The sequence below is a fragment of the Gavialis gangeticus genome, unplaced genomic scaffold (genome assembly GCF_001723915.1).
Source record: "Gavialis gangeticus isolate Ggan-Ray unplaced genomic scaffold, GavGan_comp1, whole genome shotgun sequence".
Classification (NCBI taxonomy): domain Eukaryota; kingdom Metazoa; phylum Chordata; order Crocodylia; family Gavialidae; genus Gavialis; species Gavialis gangeticus.
In genome coordinates this window covers 77355864-77375845 of record NW_017728993.1, presented here as the reverse complement: position 1 = coordinate 77375845, position 19982 = coordinate 77355864, and the positions used below count along the sequence as shown (strand labels likewise).

The window sequence follows — 19982 nt, the reverse complement described above, 5'->3', positions numbered from 1 at the left end:
AGGGGGGGGGAAGCGGCCCTTCCCCCACCCTATGGCCAGCGCTCTGTGATGCAGCTGATCACAGCCCACACGGTGCTGTCCTGAGCAGGCACAGGCAGCCCCAGGCAGGCTGCGAGCAGTTGCAGTGCGTGGCGCTGGACACAGGGCGGGCTAGAGAATGGTTCCCCCCTCCCTCCCACGCTCAGCTTCTCCTTGGTCTCCTTCCCTGCCTGGGGTCCTCCCCTGCCTTTCCCCCCCCCCCCACCTTTCCCCCTTATCTGAGGTTCCAGCGTGGGGCAGCCAAAGTGGGGCAGCCTGGAGCTTCTGGCTGGGCCGGGCAGGCCCTGCTGTTTTGGGACCCCACCAGGCTTTCCCTGGGTCCTACTGCCCTTGGTTCCTGTCGTTTTTGACAGGAACCAAGGGCAGATAAATACGAATTTTCTAAATTTTTTAGGGGTCTTGTGGGCCAGATTCGTCCCACGAGCCAGATTTTGCCCACCCCTGTTTTAGGTTCATGAGCTGTCATTTGGCTCTTTTTACAAGTATTAAAATGTATACTACAATATGAATATTAAAAATAAGCATATAATGTATTCCACTTATCTAAGTGGACTTTTTGTTTAACTGCGTAACAATGTCCATTTCTTTTCCTGTTGCATATATGGTAAGAAACATTGATTATCTACGTACATGTTAGTTAAATTTAGTGGGGAGCAAAAAGGTTTTTTTATATACTTTCTAATATAACTGTACTGTACTATTTTTAAAATGTACATACTGCTTCACTACTTGAACACATTTGTATGAAAAATATATTAAGTCATTGTACTATTTATATTTTTTGACCTCTGTCTGTTCCCCCTCTTCATAGTCTGGTGAAATAATCTTTATTTCTGTAACGTGGACACCGTTAGAAGAAGGAAGGGTCCGAGAACTGATAACATTTGTTGTTAATGGCATTGTAAAACATCAGGCTATATTGCTGGGTGTGGCTGAGCAGCCTGAGAGAAAACAGGTAAGTAGGTTTTTAATTAACAATTCTGTTTCTTACGATAACTTTAACTTTTGGCTTCAACGTTGCAAAATTTTGGGCTGGCTTGCAGAAATTTTCTGTTAGTATGTAAATGAATACATTTTTGTTGCCCTTTGGGAGACCACGTTACTGGGGTATTTGCTCCGATAGTCCAAGTGATCCAAATTTGCTGTTAGGCCCCTGGCACATAGTCATAGAAGATATGAGTTGGAAATGACCTTGGGGGAGGTCATCTAGTCCAACTCCATGCTCAAAGTAAGACCATCCTCAACTAGATCATCCCCGCCAAAGGTTTGTCTAGCCAGGTCTTAAAAAGTTCCAAGGATGGAGATTCCATCACCCCTAGGTAACCTGTTCCAGTGTTTTATAACCCTTCTAGTGAGCAAATTCTTCCTAATATCTAACCTAAACTTCCTTTGCTGCAACTTGAGACAGTTGTTACACTTAAGACATGATTAGCTGGTTAATTGCATCTTAAGTTGTTACCAGGCTACACATTACATGAAAAATATTTAATAATTAGAGGTGCACCAGTATATTGGTTGCATATTGGATCGGCCCCAATTAAAAGGAAAATTAACATTATTGGCTTTTTTGGGCCGGTATAGCCAATAACGTCATGGATAAATGCAGTGTGCCAGGCAGCCAGAAATGCAGCCAGGCAGCTTGGAGCAGTGCCCTGCAGATGTGTGGTAGGGGGAGGATAGGGGGGAACAGGCATTGGGGTGCAGATCAAGGCCCCCAGGGTGGAGGCAGTGGGCCAGGGGCAGGCACTGCCCAAGAGCAGGACAGCGGCTGCTCACCACTGTTCCTTGCTGCCCTGCCCCCCTGTCACAACCCAGTGCATCAGGGAGCAGAGGAGCTGTGCAGAAAATCTCCTTGCCGATGCCCCGATGACGCACCTCCTGGGTGTGGGGCTGTGCCCCTCTAAGTAGCAACAGGTCCTGGAGGCACGTCTCAGGGCAGTGGCGGGGGGGGAGCTCGCACAAGTAAGGAATCCCTGTATAGGTCTCCAGCCGTGCTGGGTCGCGCCCACTGGCTCCCAGGGGAGGAAAGCAGGATGGGAGCTCGAGCCCACAGCCCCAGGTACAGATCTGGGGGGTGCAGGTCCCTCCCTGCCCCCCAGGAGTACATATGGCAGCAGGAAGCCAGATTTCCCCCTCCCCTAGACAAGCCACCTAAGGCCCTGTCTGCTCCCTGCTGGGGCCCTGCAGCTGCATATTGCTGCCCCGGGCCCCAAGCCCCACCCAGCTGGACAGTAGCCCCAGCCCTGCTCAGCTCCCTACCTACAGGGGCTTCAATCCCCTTCCCTCCCCCCCCAGCACTTACCTGCTGGAAGTGCTCTGCAGGCTGCCGGGGGGCTACGTGCATGTCTATGCATGTGGTGCCCCTCGTCTTTCCACTTTCCTCCCGCTCCCTCCCAGATCCCTGAAGGCTGGAACTCTGCCAGCCTGCAGGGAGCTTATTGAAAATGGCAAAATCTGCGGGTTTCTATGGTAAAATGAGAAATCCGCATTTGCCTCTGGTAAAAGGCAAAATCCGTGGTTTACTCTGTTTTTCCATGGGAAATGGAAAACCCAGATCCCTCGTAATAAGGCATGTTGGGATCTGATGCTGGATCCCACAATCATGCCTCCTGCTATGCATGTGTAGCATGGCAGGAGGTGCAGTTTAGGGAATTCCGCATCAGATCTCATTGTACCTTCACCTGCATGTCTGTCAGGGACCTTGGAGCACAGTGTAGAACGAAGAAAGAAAATTCTAAGGAATAAAGAATTGTGAAGGTGGAGAATTTTGGAGTACAGCTGCTTTAACTTCTTTTCCAGATTTGTTTTATATCAATTGTATTGTATAGTAGCATTATGTTTTAGTTTACAAGATCGGTATTTTACAGTTAGGGTACTGGCTGCTGCAGCATATGGGTGGTTGGTGCTTCCTTTGTCCTTTTTCTTTTATATCGTGTTTGTGTTTAAAGATTGAAAATAAGCTTGCGTTCTAGTAATGGTATGATTTCTGTACCAGTCTATTTCTAGAAGTTTGTTTTATATGCATAAGCAGAAAGAAATGTGCTCATCTGGAAACTCTAATAGTGTTGTTGGTTGTTTTTCTCTCTTTTTTCCAGAAGAGTCTTGGGGATGGTATAAGAAGGAAAAAACCTTCTGAAGCATCTATTACTACGAGAACTAGAAAAACCCAGTCAAATATTAAAAGAGTTAATAAAACCTTTCGTGTTTCTCAAAAAGCAGATAAAGTTAGAAGCCCACTCCAGTCCTGTGAAAATTTGGAAATAAGGGAAGATAATGTGTCCTCAAGAAACAAGTCTCCTCTCACTATAGAAAACAATCTGGCTATATCCCCAATCAGTCCTGTGTTGCAAGAAGGTAATGATTTCATCTGCACTCCTCTCTCAATGAGACGATCTACTACCTATTCAGTTCTTCATACAGCTGTAAATGGAGAGATAATATCGGAAACAGATGCCTGTAGCATTAAGAAAACATATAACGAGGAAACAAAATCTGCAAGTTCACACAACTCTTCCACTGAATCATTAAAAGCACATAGGTCAGATAATGAAGTAGTTCTTAATGGTATGCTCTCATCAGTTTGTACTCCAGAGAGGTCAGCAGCTTTGCCCATTTTAACTGATAAGAGATTTTTAAGTCCCGATTCTTTTATAAATGATAGTTATCAAGGTAATGTTGATGTTGTTCCAGAGCAAATTGTTCCAATTCTGTCACCAGAGCAGTTTGTAAGAGAGAGTTTCTCAGCTATACAGTGTGTTTCTCAACTCCATGAATCAGTGTTGCCATCATCCTCCTCCAGTGGGGAGGTCTGCCAGACAAAGAGGCCAAAATGGGAAGAAAATCAAGAAAAGAAGGTAATAGCGCTGCACGTAGCAAGAGACTTTTCAAATGATGATGTTCTTGATGATGCATATACAGTGAAATCTCAGTTAGTTAACTATAACAAACCTAAACAAAATCATCTAAGTTTTCCCAATCCCATTTGTAGTCGCTCCCAAAGGCAAAAACCAAAGAAACGTCCAGTGTTTTCTGCCACTGTCATTAAAAATAAGCCTGAGGCTAAAGAAGGAAAAGTAATACAGACGGGTAATTCAAAATCTAGGAAATGCCTTAATAGTGCAATAATGGAATGTGCAAGTGTGGTTCCTGGACATCCAGAGGCAGAAATATATCAATACCTTCCAGTTATAGAGCCTATTTCAGGTGAATTTAAAGATCACAAAGATGAAGCAAGTTCATCGTCCACTGGATCAGCTTCACTTCGCCGTAAAAGGAAAAGTGAGGTATTTTTTGGAGACCATAAAGCTATAGCTCCAGAGTGCACAGAAGAAACAGAAACCAAAAGGATCTTTATATCTTGCATGGACAATAAAGAGCAGACTACTCGAAGGCTGCCAGTCTCCAAAAGCTTCACCAACAGAGAGAAATTAACTTGGAGAAAGAAAGCTGGTAAGCCTTTTTCTTTTATGTATTTCCAAATGAAAAGAAAATTAACTTCATGTAGGAAGATGTAGCATATTCAGTTTTCTGGCTGCACCTGTTCAGGTTTTAAATCTTTTCCTACCACGAGTCCTCACAATAACCATGTGGGAGTAATATATTTTCTGCATTATATAAATGGGAAAACTGGTTCAGAGTAAAGTTAAGTGCCAAGTTTTGGACTTTCTTTATTCATCTGCTTGGTACTCAGGTGTTTGTAACAGCAACGGAAAATATTAGGGCAGTAGTTGAGAAATCCACTCAATGTACAGTTCACTGTGCAGTGAATTACATTTCACAAATTTTGGTTACATGTTTTGCATGGCGTTGAAATCCTAACTTCAATGGCTAAGAGAGATTGAATGCACTGCTGCATCCATAAGTTCCAAAACTCATGGTCCCTTAGTCACTTCATGGCGCTTACCTTTCTTATAATCAATTATTTCCCAATGTCACGATTTTCTAACTCTTTGGTATGTTTACACTCGCATTGCTTGAAATATAAGTCTAGTTTGAAAACATCTTGGTGTATGTTTTTTCAAATGAAAGATGTTGTGAAGCTAACCTTGTTAGTTTTCTGAACTCGTTGTAGGGTCTGAAAGTTAAGAAGAATTTTTCTGTTGTTGTACAAATATATCTGTAAAGATTCCCTAGGTAGAAGGCTGCCTTCATTTTTACCTCTGCAGTCCTGTTGCTCTCAAAACATATTGACTGTTTGTTTTTGGTTCCTGTACACAAATTGAGCATTATCTTGAAACCAGTGGTGTTTCTGTAGACAACCTTGCAAATGGAAGCTTACAAGCAATTTCTGTGTGTGTGAGCAGGAAAGAAATCCAATTCGCTCACCTAAGAAGGTCATGATTCTGTTCAGCAGATGGATGAAGCCTTACCTTTCTCTTTGACAAAAATAGTTGGTGAACGCGGGATTCCATACCCCAGCACAGGCTCCAGCTCAGGGGTCTCTGCTCCCCGGCACCGATTAGCACTGCTGCAATTTGGGCACCTTGTAGGCTCCACTGAGTCACCCTGTCTCCTCCATGTATACACCCCTCCCCATTGTGTGGGTGTGTGTGTGTATGTGTACACACACACACCCACACACACACCCCTTTGGCTCCCAGGAGCCCCAATAGTGAGGCAGGACACTGCAGAGGCGTGCTACTGAGTCCATCCCCTATAGACAGAGGCTAGCCCTGTCTGGGAGTGCCCCTGTGTGGCGCCATCCCTTGGGTAACCAACCACCAGCTCATTCTTTGTGGTCACACAGCACCTTCCCCCACCACTGCTAGCAGGCACCTGGGCCTGCCACACGCAGCCTGGGCCTTGGCAGCAACAGCGTGTTGATGGCAATCCTGGCCTGCCCCTCCCTGGCTGATCCCTGCCCTAGGCAGGAGAGGCATTATTCAGCACAGCATGCCCCTGCCGCCTTCCAGCCACTCCAGGACTTTTGCTTCAAATTTTCACCAACTGGCCAGGCCACCCAGAGGGCCTATGAAATCAGGGACTGTCCTGACCAAACTGAGACATATGGTCACCCTACTTATAATACAGTGAACACAGGCCCTATATGTTTTGTCCAGCATCATATCTAATAACCAACAAAATGAATAAAGGGAGTCAAAGCTACAATCCTTAATTGCTTTGCTTTTTAATGGCAGTTTACCTTTATTACTGATGCATGAACTTTAACATTTTAGGTTCATCTCTTCAGAAAGCATCTAAAACTAATAACAGGACAACTAAACCTGTGGTTGGTGTGGCACAGTCTCACCTGACCTTTGTCAAACCATTAAAAACAGGTAGGCAAATTTTCAATATCTACAGTTGAGAAGAGAAATTTTTCTTTAAATGAATCTTAGAATTGTTTCATTTCTATTAGAGATGCACCTACATTTAGGAAGGATTAAATAAAGGTCTGTACCTCAAGTAACAAGTTACTGCACAAAATAGATTTCTGACGAAAGGAGTAAAACTTTGGGACGGTCTTCCAAGCGAAGTTGTGGATGGTAGAAGCATGGAACATGAATCTCTTTCAGATTGAACTGGATATGTTTATGGAAGCAGTGGTGTGATGGGACAGGGAATTCTGGTTCAACACAGTGTGGGATATGAAGTAATGTATTCTGTGGTCCTCAGGTTGGGGTATAAAGGCACACCCTGGGGAATTATGCAATTTTGTGCATAAAAGGCGTAACTGTGCATAATTGCATACTTTAACTATGGTTGGCCCCGTGATTTGGAGGCACAGAGCCATGAGACCATACAGCTTGGTAAGTGGGGAGAGGCACTCCTGTGGGGTGGGGGGAGCATGGGGTTTGTGGGTCGGTATTGGCCATGCGCCCCCAGGCTGGGCTGGCTGGCTCAGTGCCTCTACATGGACTTTCAGCACTCCAGTGGGAAGCCATGTGTGGAGGTATGGAGCCTGTCTGGCTTGATGCATCCACGTGCGGCTTCTTGCTGGAGTGCTGGAAGACCCGTGTGAAGGGCTGGCCTGGCCTGATGACGTATGGATCGGGAGCCATATGCCACCGGGCTGGGCAGGAAGCCACATGTGGAGGCACAGTCACGCTCTATTGGGCTGAGTGGGCTCCTGCTTGCCTCCATTGGCATTTTCCTGCTGTGGTGTTGGAAACCCCAGGTAGAGGCACAGAGCCTGCCTGGCTCAGTGGCATGTGGCTACTGGTCCACAGGCCAGGAGTGGGCTGAGCCAGCCAGCTCCATGCTTCCATATGGGGCTTTCAGCACTCCAGCGGGAAGCTGCACACAGAGGCACAGAGCCCACCTGGCCCAATGGCACGTGGCTCCTGCCTCCAGTACTGCAAGCCCCACGTGCTGGCCCCCAATTCCAGCGCTGAAGATTTCAGATCTCTTGCTGGAGAGCAGAAAAGTCTCCTCAAAGGCAAGCTTTCTAGCCAGGGTGTGATATGGAGCTGCTCCTTTGGCTCCCATCTGTTCTTTTTTGCCAGATAGGTTGTCTCCAGTGGATGCCATGTAGGCTTGGATCCGGGCTTTGGGAGGCTTCCACAAGAATGCCCTTGAACAGCTGTAGATTCTCTTTTTGTGTTGGGAGAGAAGTGTTTTTCCTGGCACGGCTGTAATGCCCGTCTGTAGCCAGAGGGTTTGCTGGTTGCCTATTGGGGCCAAGAGGAATTCCCATCCCCATGAATGCTACTGGCTTCTACTGGTTTTTTGTATTTGTTTTTTGTTTTTTACTTTAATCTAAGTCATTACAGTCTTGGCCATGTGTAAGATGTGGGGGAGGAAGGGGTTGAAGTGGGAGAGAAGAGTTGTGACTGGGTTGTTCTGATGCTCCTGCCAGTACATAAAAAGAAGAAAACAGAGGTTTCTTGTTAGAGATGTTTTGGTCTCCCACTGATTTCTTTGGGACCAGGAAGGAATTTTTCCTCCTGATTAGATTATTTGGTGGGGGGGGGGTGTTGTGTCAAACTCCTCCTAGGATGCTCTGAGCATATACGAATCAACTCCATTGTTGCAGTGGCTGGAATTGGCAGTGGCCCTATCTCCCCTTTTTTCCTGATGGCATTTTTATATATTTGCTACTGAGTTTGGAAATTCCTTGGGTTAGCAATTGCCTGTGAATGCATGGGTCAGAACTCAATGGTCTAGGTCAGGGGTCAGCACCTACGGCCTACAGGAGCCATTGGATCCGACTTGTGGATGTGGGGCTTTGGTGAGGGGGGACTTGGGCTGTGGGTGCTTTACCTGTGCTGTGGTGGGTCATTCTGGCCTGTAGTTGGAAAAGGTTGCTGCCCCTGGTCTGAGGCAACTTCCAGTCTTGCTTTCACAATAAGTTTGGTCAGTCTAAGGTAGGGGTGGCCAACCCCCAGTATGTGTGTCAGAAGTGACATAGGCAGCCTCTCTGTCATCCAGCAGAGGTGGCAGGGAAGAGAAAGCAGAACAACAGATAGGGAAGCGGTTAGTTTATGGCACACCTGCCTTAAAGGTTGCCTCCCACTGGCCTAAGTTAAACACTGCTCTCATACAGTTCTGCCTTTAAGTAGGGCCAGTAGTACTTAACCTTTTGGCCTTGTGGGCCAGTTAAATGGTACAGGACTGGTCTGTCTTATATTGGTGCCCTGGATTGGGTCCCAGCCTGGTCCTGCACATATGATCTGGAACACAGAGCCATGCTATCTGGTTTTCAGGGCTCCTCATGGGTTCAGGAGTTTGGCAGCACTGTCCCTGTTGCCAAATTTTTGGACCCTTGGGGAGCACCGTGGGCTGGATGACACTGCTTTGCTGGCCAGTGGTTAAGCAGTCTTGAAGTTGAATGGACTAAAAGCAATAATAGTACCTTTCATAACTGAATAATATTCATAACTGTCAGTTTCTGTTGAAGATATTTTCCAATTTGCTATCAGCTTACTATTCCAGATATGACTGGAAGGAGGTTCAGCTGTAGAGCACATTAGTTGTGTGCTCCCACAATACTTGTGGTGCATATTAGATCCCATTGTGTCTTATTGCCGGTACAGAGGGAACCTCATCCTAGGCTTCTTCTGTACCAGCATGAAACAAACTCGCTGCTGGGAGCGTTTTCAGCTGATCAGCTGCCAACCATGGAGGCACCCCACATACCCCCTGTGGCTGGGAGATGGCCACTGTGATCCTTCTGCCCTGGCAGTTTCATGTACCTCTGGGATGAGGGGACTGCTGGGAAGCATACTACAGGAACCCAGTGTCTGCAGCTGTGGGACTGGTCCTGGGAGCTGCAGGGTGCTGCTGGGACCCAGAGTCAGCAGCTGCTGAGGCTGAGTGTCCCTAAGTGTTGTGGTATTCCACCCCAGCTGTACAAGGTGCACCTCTGTGGCTTGGAGCCCACAGCTGACAGGGCTCCCAACTGCAGGAGAGCCCCTGCTTCATGTGCAGATTAAAGCTCGACAGCAACTAACTATAAAGTTAGTACACATTTTCACAGTCTGAGTGCATCTACACAAGATGTTTTCTGCAGAGTAGACTTCTTAGCTCTGCAGTAAAGTGTCTCTGTCTACAAGTGTGGAGCTATTAGGTTGGAATAAGCTAACTCTGCCATAGGTTAGAACTGCCAAATACAAGTACTATCCTATAGCGGAGTTACTCTGCCAAAATGCATGTGTAGATGCTGATGGGGTTGGCTGCAGTACAATGGTACTTCAGTGCTGGGGCTGCCTGCTGGCTAGCCCAGGCACTGAAGCACCCTAGCCAGCCCTTCTGCAGCACGTTGAGCCGGGTTATAGCAGACTTGGACTAGCAGGCTGACCCCTGGGGCTCTGTCAGCCAGGGCTGTGCCACCCTGGCTCAACTTGTTGCAGTCCCAGGAGCACATGTAAGATACTGCCCCTGGGAGCAATAAACTCAAGTGGGAACTATGCCAGAGTTTATTCAGTCAAATTAATTTTATGTGTAGACATACCCACTTAATAGCTGGTTGGAGCTTTTTATTGTGACTTCGCTTGTGCAGCTGGTCTCAAGGTAACTGTACAATTAACTAATCAGTCACACAATTCCTGTACAGTGTAGAGGGGACCTGCGATTTGGCATATGGCATTAGAGAAGATCTGTGGTGCAATTTATTATAGGCAAAAATGTGGTTATACTTTAGCGGTGTAGGTTGTAGCTGTGTTGGTCTAAGGACATAGGAAGACAAGGTTCTTTGGATAAAGCTGATATCTATTATTGGGTAAATCTGATAGATATTGGGTTATACTTTAGAGGTTTTATTGAGTTTATTTAAAGACCCTAGATTACTTGATATTTGTTACACTGTAAAGTATTATGTAATAACAAAAATAGGTATGAACATAGCTGTTGTTTTCTGACTAGCTTTATTGATGACATGAAAGAATACAGTAAATGAGCAGTGGCATGTTGTTATTTGTACTTTTCTTATGCTAACTCAGACAGTTTTCATAAAAATGAAAAGTGAATAACTTTCTGAAACATGATTTACATTTTCTTCTTAACATGAACTTTACTTTGAATCACTTCTATATAGCTTATGCTTTTTTTTCCTCTTCAGTCATTCCTAGGCATCCAATGCCTTTTGTTGCTAAAAATATGTTCTACGATGAACGCTGGAAAGAAAAGCAGCAGCGAGGCTTCACCTGGTGGTTGAATTTTATACTTACTCCTGATGACTTTACTGTAAAAACAAACATCTCACAAGGTACAGTACATAAATAGAAATTATGCATTCCTGCCCAATTTATGGAAGACTTAAACATCAGTGAAAGATATACAGTGGTTAAATTTTCTTCAAGTATTATTTTTATTAACTTAAGAGTCCAATAGCCAAAAACTAGTATTTAAAGTAACATGCACACAATAAGCTTGAGTGGAACCCTCTAGTAAGAATAATCTCTATTCATATATATCTTGCAGTTTTTCATCCTTCACCTTTTGGTCTAAGATTGAAATGAGTTGCAAATGGATCATCAATACAACTTCCAGCGATAATTTGATTATTTTAGTTGGATATTATTTGGTCCAAAGAGATACCCTTCAGGAAATTCTGAAGTGCTGTCTTCTAACAGTTTTATATACTTCTGTGATTTTTTTTGTGTTCTTCATCTTAGAATATTCTGTTTTCTTTGAAAGCTTTAGATTTAAAAACCTTAGGTGATTCTAATTATTGATTTAATTAAATAGATGCTAATAAACAAATGGTAAGAACCTACTCTATCTTTCAGGTGTCTAAGTTTGAATTCCTGAAAATCCATTAATGTATCTATTTGTGTAACGGCCTGTCATTTAGTCTTAGAATAAAGTCATAGGAAACAGTGAGGAGGAGGACTAACTTACCTTTTTTGTATAAGCAGTTTTTCAAGCACTCTAATGGGTTTGAATAAGATCAGATTTGGGTGTCAAAATCTATTTAGGTGTGTACTTGGTGGAGTTGGATCTGGTCATGGATGTTTGAAGTAAGGAACTGGACGAGTTAATTGTCCTCAGGAAGTTTGATTATTCTAATGCTGAGTTTTGTTATGCCAGATGCATTTCGTCAAGTGGTATGTGTCTGTGTGAAGTTTTGATTAAAACAGAAGTAGTAAGCTGGTAAAACAGATGCATAATATGCTTTTATCTTTTAATCAGTAAATGCAGCTGTCCTTGTTTTGGGAGCAGAGAATTATAAAGCTAGTGTTCCTAAAGCACCAACAAAAGATGAAATGTCCCTGAGAGCTTATACTGCTCGATGCAGGTTGAACAGACTACGACGTGCAGCTTGCCGTTTGTTTACCTGTGAAAAAATGGTTAAAGCTATTAAGAAGCTGGAAGTTGAGATTGAAACTAGGCGCTTATTGGTTCGAAAAGATAGACACCTTTGGAAAGATATTGGTAAGAAACTATAAATACTGTTTTTATTATTTTCAATAAATATAGAAATTGTACTTGGAGTGCACATTGAATGTATTATGAACTATTAGAGATATAAAAAGATCACAAGTGGCTTTAGCACAATGAAAATCATTTGAAACAGGTTTTGTTTTTTTTTGTTTTTTTTGTTTTTTTTTACATATTGTCATTCTATTGCAGGGGAAAGACAGAAAATCCTCAACTGGCTTTTATCTTACAACCCTTTGTGGCTACGTATAGGCCTAGAGGTGAGCACACAATTTTTAAATATACATAATTATGTGCCTTCATTTGAAACGGGTTCTCTTGTTAAATTTCTTGCTCAGAAAAGTTATCCAAGCCGTTCTAATTTTTTTTGTTGCTAACCTGGCAGGCATGAATTTAAAAATGATATTGCTAAGTATACCTTTAAAAAAATAAAAGTAAAATAAAGGTAAACCTGGCAAGATCATGCACGCACACAGTCGTGTGTGTACACACGCCTGTATACATATTCACAATCTCTCTCTCGCTCTCTCGATCCTATGACCCCAGCTGACTTCCTGCCTCTGGGGCAGGGGGCTGGACTCTGATCATCCAAGGTCCCTTCCAGCCCTAATGTCTATGAAATCTATGCAGTCTTACATAATTCAATATATTTGACTGGACAATTTTAAAAGTGCCTTTCTGTGAGGAATAATTTCAGAATGATCTTGGCTCTATATCCCCTTCTATTACTTTAATTTACCCCTTTAGTAATTGCTGGCCAATTTTAATGCATATGGTACAACTATCTTGGACTGGTTAGAGAGTTCATCACCAGGGATCCTAGTTTTCCCTGATAAAAAACCAGCATCCCTGGTGTACCCAGGGATCCTGCACCCTTCAAAGCAGCGGCAGGCGCTGGAGGTGTGTTGCTGGGGTGCGGGGGTGGGATTTGCATCTGTGGGGAATCCCCACAAGGCCCAGCTGTGCCAGGTCAAGCCCACTGGCTCTGGAGACCCTGGGGGAGGGAAGCAGGGTGGGAGCTCGAGCCCGTAGCCTGTGCCTGCCCCAGGTACAGATCTGGGGAGCTTATTGCAAAACAGTAAAATCAATGGGTTTCTCTGGTAATATGAGAAATCCACATTTGCTTCTGGTAAAAGTCAAAATGTGCAGTTTACTCTTTTTTTTTTTTTTTTCTGTGGGAAACGGAAAACCCAGATCCCTGCTCATCACTGAGGCAAAAGCTGCTTTTTCAGGCAGCAAGCCAGTACATGAGGTTGATTGTTATTTAACGTTTTAAAGTTAAAGGATTGTGGGATAAGGTGGGTAATCAGAGGCTTTGAGAGCAGGGAAGGGGCAGAGGCTCCAGGAGGGTGTGAGGGCAGAGGCTGCAGGGGTTGGGGGTGGTGATACAGAAGGGAAGGTGGATTTGAGGCTGCCAGGGGAGCAGAGGCATGGGGAATGGGCAGGGAGAGGGGTGCAAATGGGGGAGGGCAGAGAGGTGGCAGAGGCATGGGGTGAGAGGCGCAGGGTCAAGCTCTACTGTCTGCTCCCCCTACTGTCTGTCTCTCCCCTCTCCTCCCCGCTGCCTACCACTGCTTTCTCCACTGCACAGGTAAGGGGCAAAATTTTTAAGATTCATATTTATACATTTTCTCTGTATAGACTTTGATTAGAGTAAATACGGTATATCAATTGATATTAGTGCAACTGTTATGTGTGTCTATAACATCTATTTAGAGAAATAGGCTAACTTACTACGTATTTTCCCTAATGAAAAGCTCTTTGTCATTGTGATTTTTTTTTTGGAGTTATGAATCTGCTGAAATTCTAGAGAAAATGTGTAACCACAAGCATTTTTGAGTTTGCCACCTTTTATATATTAATACTTATTTCCTCATTTTAGACTGTTTATGGAGAACTGATTGCCCTGGAGAGTAATAGTGATGTTATGGGTTTGGCAATGTTTATTCTAAATCGCTTGCTTTGGAACCCGGATATTGCAGCTGAATACAGGCACCCCAGTGTACCTCACCTTTATCGCAATGGTAATGATTTCTTTTCAGAGGCATGAACATTATCATTTAATTTTGTATTAATAAATCAGACCTTTTAATTTTGTTTTTTATATTTCAGGTCATGAAGCGGCTTTGTCTAAATTTACGCTGAAAAAATTGCTGCTATTAGTTTGCTTTCTAGATTGTGCCAAACAGTCCAGAATTATTGACCACGATCCTTGCCTCTTCTGTAAAGATGCAGAGTTCAAGGTAAAGTGAAAGACTCTGGTAGAAGACTTCTGTTTTCAGATACAAAACAGTAATACGACTTGTATTCTTTACGCATGGAAAATACATTTTTTTTTTACCTTTGGCACTATCACTATTCATATTCCAATATGAACCTCCCTTAACAACCTCCCTCATCCAGCTAATCATTAGCTGAAAGACCTACCGGCAGGACCTTTGCAGTGAGTGCAGTCCAAAGGGAGAACTCAAAAGCCTTATATCATAGAAGCTTGCTCCTTCACTTTTCTAAGGCTTAGTTCCTGAAGTGCAAGAATGTTAAATATATTAAATATTTCTCTCACACGGCATTGATTAGCTGAAACGTTTAATTCTCAAAATGCAACTGGAATTTTTTTAGACGCCTACAATATTTTGGTTTAAAAAAAAGAAAAAAAGGTTTCATGACTGCTTGACAACCCAGCACTGTGTCTGGATAGTAGGGCTTTTTGCCACAGCTTCCAGATCCACTGTGTTAGGACAGAAAGTATACAGGGGTTAATGTCACTGCCACTCACTCTGTCACCAATTTGTATCTCCAATAGGGATAGCAAACCAAAAAAAAAATTGTAGTGGTGTGAGCAACATTGGCATTAATCCATGCAAGTCAGATGTTTGACACCCTTGGTCTATAACAATAAATATATTAAACCAGGAGTTTTAAACTCACTTGGGCGTGCTGAACTGGTTATGAAATCATAGCGCTTCTTGTGGACTGAATCTGGACTCACCTTCTCCAGTGGAGTAATTAACACAGCTGTTTGCTTGCCTCATTGCTGCCAAACATGTCACCAAGGGAGCTCTGTACCCTGGTATTTGGAACCAGGTTCCTCCAGGAGCCCTGCAGTCCAGAGGACTTGGCTCTGCAGGCTGTATCTTTGAGGTGAAAATTTTTGACTAAGTGGAGAAATAACAAGAAAATTGTTTACAAACTTGCTGCCACTCGGAGTACAGTCATATGATTAACTATGTTTTGTATTTTAATTAAAATATTTACTATTTATATTTTAGTCTGTGTAACATTTATTATTTGTTCTCTAAATGTATCCAGGGAGGAGGTGTTGGGACTAACTTGCTTAATATGATACAGCTCTAACTTTGCTCTGTGCTTTTATTTAGACTAGCAAGGATATTCTGTTGGCATTTGCACGAGACTTTTTGAGTGGTGAAGGTGATCTTTCCCGCCATCTTGGGTTCCTTGGATTACCAGTTAGTCATGTTCAAACGCCACTTGATGAATTTGACTTTGCTGTAACAAATCTAGCTGTAGACTTACAGTGTGGCATTCGTCTTGTGTAAGTTGCTGATAGTTTTATGGTGGTTTATTTTCTTTGTCTGATATTGTTGTAAGATAAAGAAAGAAACTTAAATATGACATTTCCTCTAATGTTAGGAGAGCAATGGAACTTCTTACAAAAAACTGGACTCTCTCTGAGAAACTAAGGGTTCCTGCCATAAGTCGTCTTCAGAAAATGCATAATGTTGATATTGCTCTTCATGTGCTTAAAGAACGAGGAGTTCATCTGCAAGATGAAACTGGTAAGAGCTGCAAAGCATAGAGAGAATAATTTTCCCTTTTTAAGAGAACCAGTAACCATTTTAGTGACTGTCTGTTTTATTTCCTAGGTGCTTCAATCAATTCTAGGGACATTGTGGATAGACACAGAGAGCGAACATTAGCCCTGCTATGGAAAATTGTCTTTGCTTTCCAGGTATTGCATAATCGAATCATGTTTAGTTGCAATTAAATTTTATTCATTGGTAAAAACTTTTGAAATCCTAAACCAAGGAGTTGATGAAAATGTGGACTTTTTTGTTATTAGAATATTTTATGCAGATATAAAATGGAAATCATTTGACAACTATTGTCAAATTTGTCCATAAAACTTGAATTACCACCTATTGAAAATAGGTTGTCTTAATGGCAAGACTGTGGGGTTACCTGGTTAGCATCTGTCAAAAAATGAATATCTAAGCATGTCTTAAACTTAACCCTGAATGAACAACTTTAAAATTAGATATCTGCTACATTTGAATCATCTTCAGTTCATTCATACAACAAGTAGATGTCAGCTGCTGCCCTTTTGAAACATTACCTTTATTAAAGTGCTCCAAGCTTTTCCTGGTATCCAGGGTTTCCTTTGTCCATGCCATAGCTTAAGTGCATCCAAAAATAAGAAACTATTTAACTTGGGAATGGTATTATAAATGGGCATATAATAAATTATAACAACAGACAAAACTATCTACTTGCTTTAGCTTTGACTGTATCTGCTTCCTTCTCGGACATGAAAGAAAGCATTTTGTTCCACAAAGCTTGTGCAACATCTTTTTCCACCTATGAAGCTGATCCAGTAAAAGATATTGCCAAGCAAATCCTACTCCTTGCATATTCTCTGAGCGATTTACAATCCATACAGCACCAATATAAAGATAAATAAGCATATATATAGCACGAATCCAAAGGAGACTATTACTTCTAGTACTTGAATGGGCAAGAGTATTTTTGAAGTTTCTCATTTAACTTCAGGATGTTAGGAACACTTATGTTTTGCTATGTTATTTTTTACATTCCAGTGTTTATGTGAAAGAAAACCTTCATAGTTTTTGCATTTCTTGGCTTCTTAACATGTTTGTTTCTGAGCAGGAACTAGTAATTATAGGTAAATGTATTCAGAAGTCCATAAGGTTGTGATTGTTTTGTAACTATTCAGTACAGGATTTTCTCCCCATCTTAAGCTTCTGGTACTGGTCATTGACATCCATGGTGATATAGACTGAATTAACTACTGTATTGGCCTGATTTAATGGCAGTTTTTGCACTTCTAAATAAAGCACGGGATTTGTCAGGTTCATCAGATGCTCTTTTCAGGCTAGTCCTTCTCATCTAGTAGAAGCTTATGAATATGATCACTGTAACTGTATTATAAATAGTAGAGGAAAATACTGTTTTTTCATTGACAGGTGGAGGTTTCCCTGAATGTGGAACAGTTAAAGGAAGAGATTGAGTTTTTAAAGAATGCACACAGCATAAAGACTAAAATGGCTGCTCTGAATCTCTCGGAACATAAAGGGAGAAAAGACAGCAGTGGTTACCCCTCACCTGAAAGTTACCAGGAAAATGTGAAACTACTTATGGATTGGGTCAATGCTGTTTGTGGATTTTACAATACAAAGGTAACTAGTCTTATTTTGGATATCTAGAAAACATAGAAATTTGTAAAAATGCAGAGTGTTTTCATGGATTTTAGGGTCAGAAGGGTCCTGTTAGATCATTGAGTCTGACTCCCTGCCCTGGGCAGGAAAGAGTGCTGGGGTCAAATGACCCCCGCCAGGTGTTTGTCCAAACTCCTTTTGAATATCTCCAAAGAAGGGGACAGCACCACCTCCCTTGGGAGTGTATTCCATATTTTGGCAACCCTCACCATAAAGAATTTTTTCCTGATGTCCAATTTCTCCTTCAGGTTGTGGCCATTGCTTCTAGTTACTCTGATGGGCGCCTTGGTAAACATCGTATCCCCTATTTCCTGCTGTCCCCCCGATGGGCTTGTAGACAGCCACAAAATCACCTCTCAGCCTTCTCTTGCGGAGGCTGAAGAGATTCAGGTCCCTCAATTGTTCTCGTAGGGTTTTTCTTGTAGTCCTTTAACCAGATGGGTGGCCTTCCTCTGAACCATTTCCAGGTTATCTACTTCCCTCTTGAAGTGTGATGCTCAAAACTGGACGCAGTACTCCAGATGAGTCCTGACCAATGTCGCATAGAGGGGAAGTATTACCTGCTTAAACCTGTTTGTGATGCACCTACTTATGCAAGAAAGAGTACGGTTAGCTTTACTTATTGCTTCATCACATTGGTGACTTGTATTCATTTTGGAGTTGACAATGACTCCAAGATCCCTCTCCGCTGTTGTGCTACTTAGAATGGTACCCCCAGGCTATAGATGTATTGATGATTCTTCTTCCCTAGGTACAACACATGGCACTTACCTTTGTTATACTGCATCCTATTCTGTTCCACCCACTTCCCCAGCCTATCTAAATCTGCCTGGATTCACTCCCTACCCTCTAGTTTGTTTACCTTACCTCATAGTTTGGTGTCATCTGCATATTTGGACAGAGTGCTTTGCCCTCCATCGTACACATCACTAATGAAGATATCGAACAGTATCGGTCCTAGGACAGAGCCTTGCAGGACTCCACTGCCTACGTTTCTCCAGGTAGAAACCAGCCCATCCATTACTACTCTCTGGGTGCGACCCCTGAGCCAACTTTCCACCCACCGGACCATGTAATAATCTACATTGCAACTGTTTAGTTTATTTATAAGAATTGGGTGCAACACTGTGCCAAAGACCTTTTAAAATCTAAGAAAATAACATCTACCTCTCTTCCTTCATCCAAGCATTCTGTGACCCAGTCGTAAAAAGAAAACAGGTTAGTCAGGCAGGATCTGCCTGCTATGAATCCATGCTGGTTGCCCCCTTAAGGTTATTTTACCCACTGGTCCCACGCAAAGGTGATCCTTAACAATTTTCTCAAAGGTCTTGTCATGGATAGAGGTAAGGCTAACCGGCCTATAGTTACCTGGTTCCTCTCTCCTCCCCTTCTTGAAAATTGGGACCAAATTGGCCCTTTTCCAGTCCTCCGGGACCTGTCCTGAGCGCCATGAGTGCTCAAACAGTCTGGCCAGTGGTTCTGCTATGACTCCAGCTAATTCCCTGAGTATCCTAGGATGAAGATCATCAGGGCCTGTTGACTTAAATACATCCAGCCTCTCTAAGTGCCCCTTTACTAGTTTGGCATTAACAGGTTGGTATCTGTCTTGTGCTTACCTAAAGTCCCATTTGGCACATGATTGTATCCCTGTCCAGGAACACGGATGCAAAGAAATAATTTAGGAGCTTCACTTTGGCCATCCTATCTGTAACCAGTTGCCCTAATTCATCTTGAAGGGGCCCTGCACTTTCTTTTTGCTTCCTGTGTACTTAAAGAAAGACTTTGTTATCCTTAACTTGTGCTGCCAGCCTAAGCTCCATTTCTGCTTTGACCCTCCTCATTGCTTCCCTGCAACCTCAAGCCAGACAGGTATTCTTCTCCTTTGTGGCTACCCCCTGCTTCCACAGCCCGTAGGCCTATTTTTTCCCCTCCTGGCACTCCTGGATTTCCTTGCTCAGCCAAGAGGGTTTCTTGGCTCTTGCCCCCCTTTGTGTACTGGGATGGTCCCTTTCTGGTCTGCAGGATCAGTCCCTTGAGAAATGCCCACCAGTCCTGGACTCCCATCTCTCTGAGGCTTTTACCAGTCAGTCCCTCCATAACTAATCTCCTGAGCTTGTTGAAGTTGGCCTTCCTGAAGACTAGCACTTTAGCCGTGCTAGTTATCTTTCCCACCTTTCTCTGGATAGTGAACTCTATCAATAGGTGGTCACTATCCCCTAGGTTACCTTGATCCCCCACCAAGTCATCCCCTGTGGCCAGCACCAAGTCTAGTAAGGCATTTCCCCTAGTGGGAACACTTACCTCCTGTGTTAGATGCAGGTTAGAAACTTACGTGAACAGGCAGACCTGGCTGCTTGTTCCTCCCAGAAGATGTCTGGGAAGTTTAGGTCCCCCATGACAACCAGGTTCTTCTGAGCACACTGCCTCTGAGAGCTGTTTTGAGAATTCTAGGTCTAACTTGTCCCCCTGGTGTGAGAGTCTGTAATAGATCCCCGCTACCAAGTCCCTTTCTCCCTGACCCCCTGTAATCTGACCCATAGTACCTCAATTTGCATTTCTTGGCCCAACTTAACTACAGAAAATGTATATTGCTCCTTAACATAGATTGCACTGCCCTCCCCTCCCCTCCCCTCCCCTCCCCTCCCCTCC

At 43.3% G+C, this 19982-nt stretch overlaps 1 protein-coding gene across 1 annotated transcript in view; it reads left to right on the top strand.

Moving 5' to 3' along the window:
- The window catches only part of ASPM (abnormal spindle microtubule assembly), a 66509-nt gene that overhangs the window by 20790 nt on the left and 25737 nt on the right, over nucleotides 1-19982 (top strand). Inside the window, exons 2-13 of the mRNA XM_019528363.1 lie at nucleotides 851-994; nucleotides 3135-4488; nucleotides 6216-6317; nucleotides 10538-10684; nucleotides 11611-11853; nucleotides 12052-12119; nucleotides 13742-13883; nucleotides 13972-14102; nucleotides 15237-15412; nucleotides 15511-15656; nucleotides 15744-15829; nucleotides 17082-17294. Coding sequence (XP_019383908.1) covers nucleotides 851-994; nucleotides 3135-4488; nucleotides 6216-6317; nucleotides 10538-10684; nucleotides 11611-11853; nucleotides 12052-12119; nucleotides 13742-13883; nucleotides 13972-14102; nucleotides 15237-15412; nucleotides 15511-15656; nucleotides 15744-15829; nucleotides 17082-17294 — 2952 coding nt within the window. The remainder of the gene's footprint in view (nucleotides 1-850; nucleotides 995-3134; nucleotides 4489-6215; nucleotides 6318-10537; nucleotides 10685-11610; nucleotides 11854-12051; nucleotides 12120-13741; nucleotides 13884-13971; nucleotides 14103-15236; nucleotides 15413-15510; nucleotides 15657-15743; nucleotides 15830-17081; nucleotides 17295-19982) is intronic.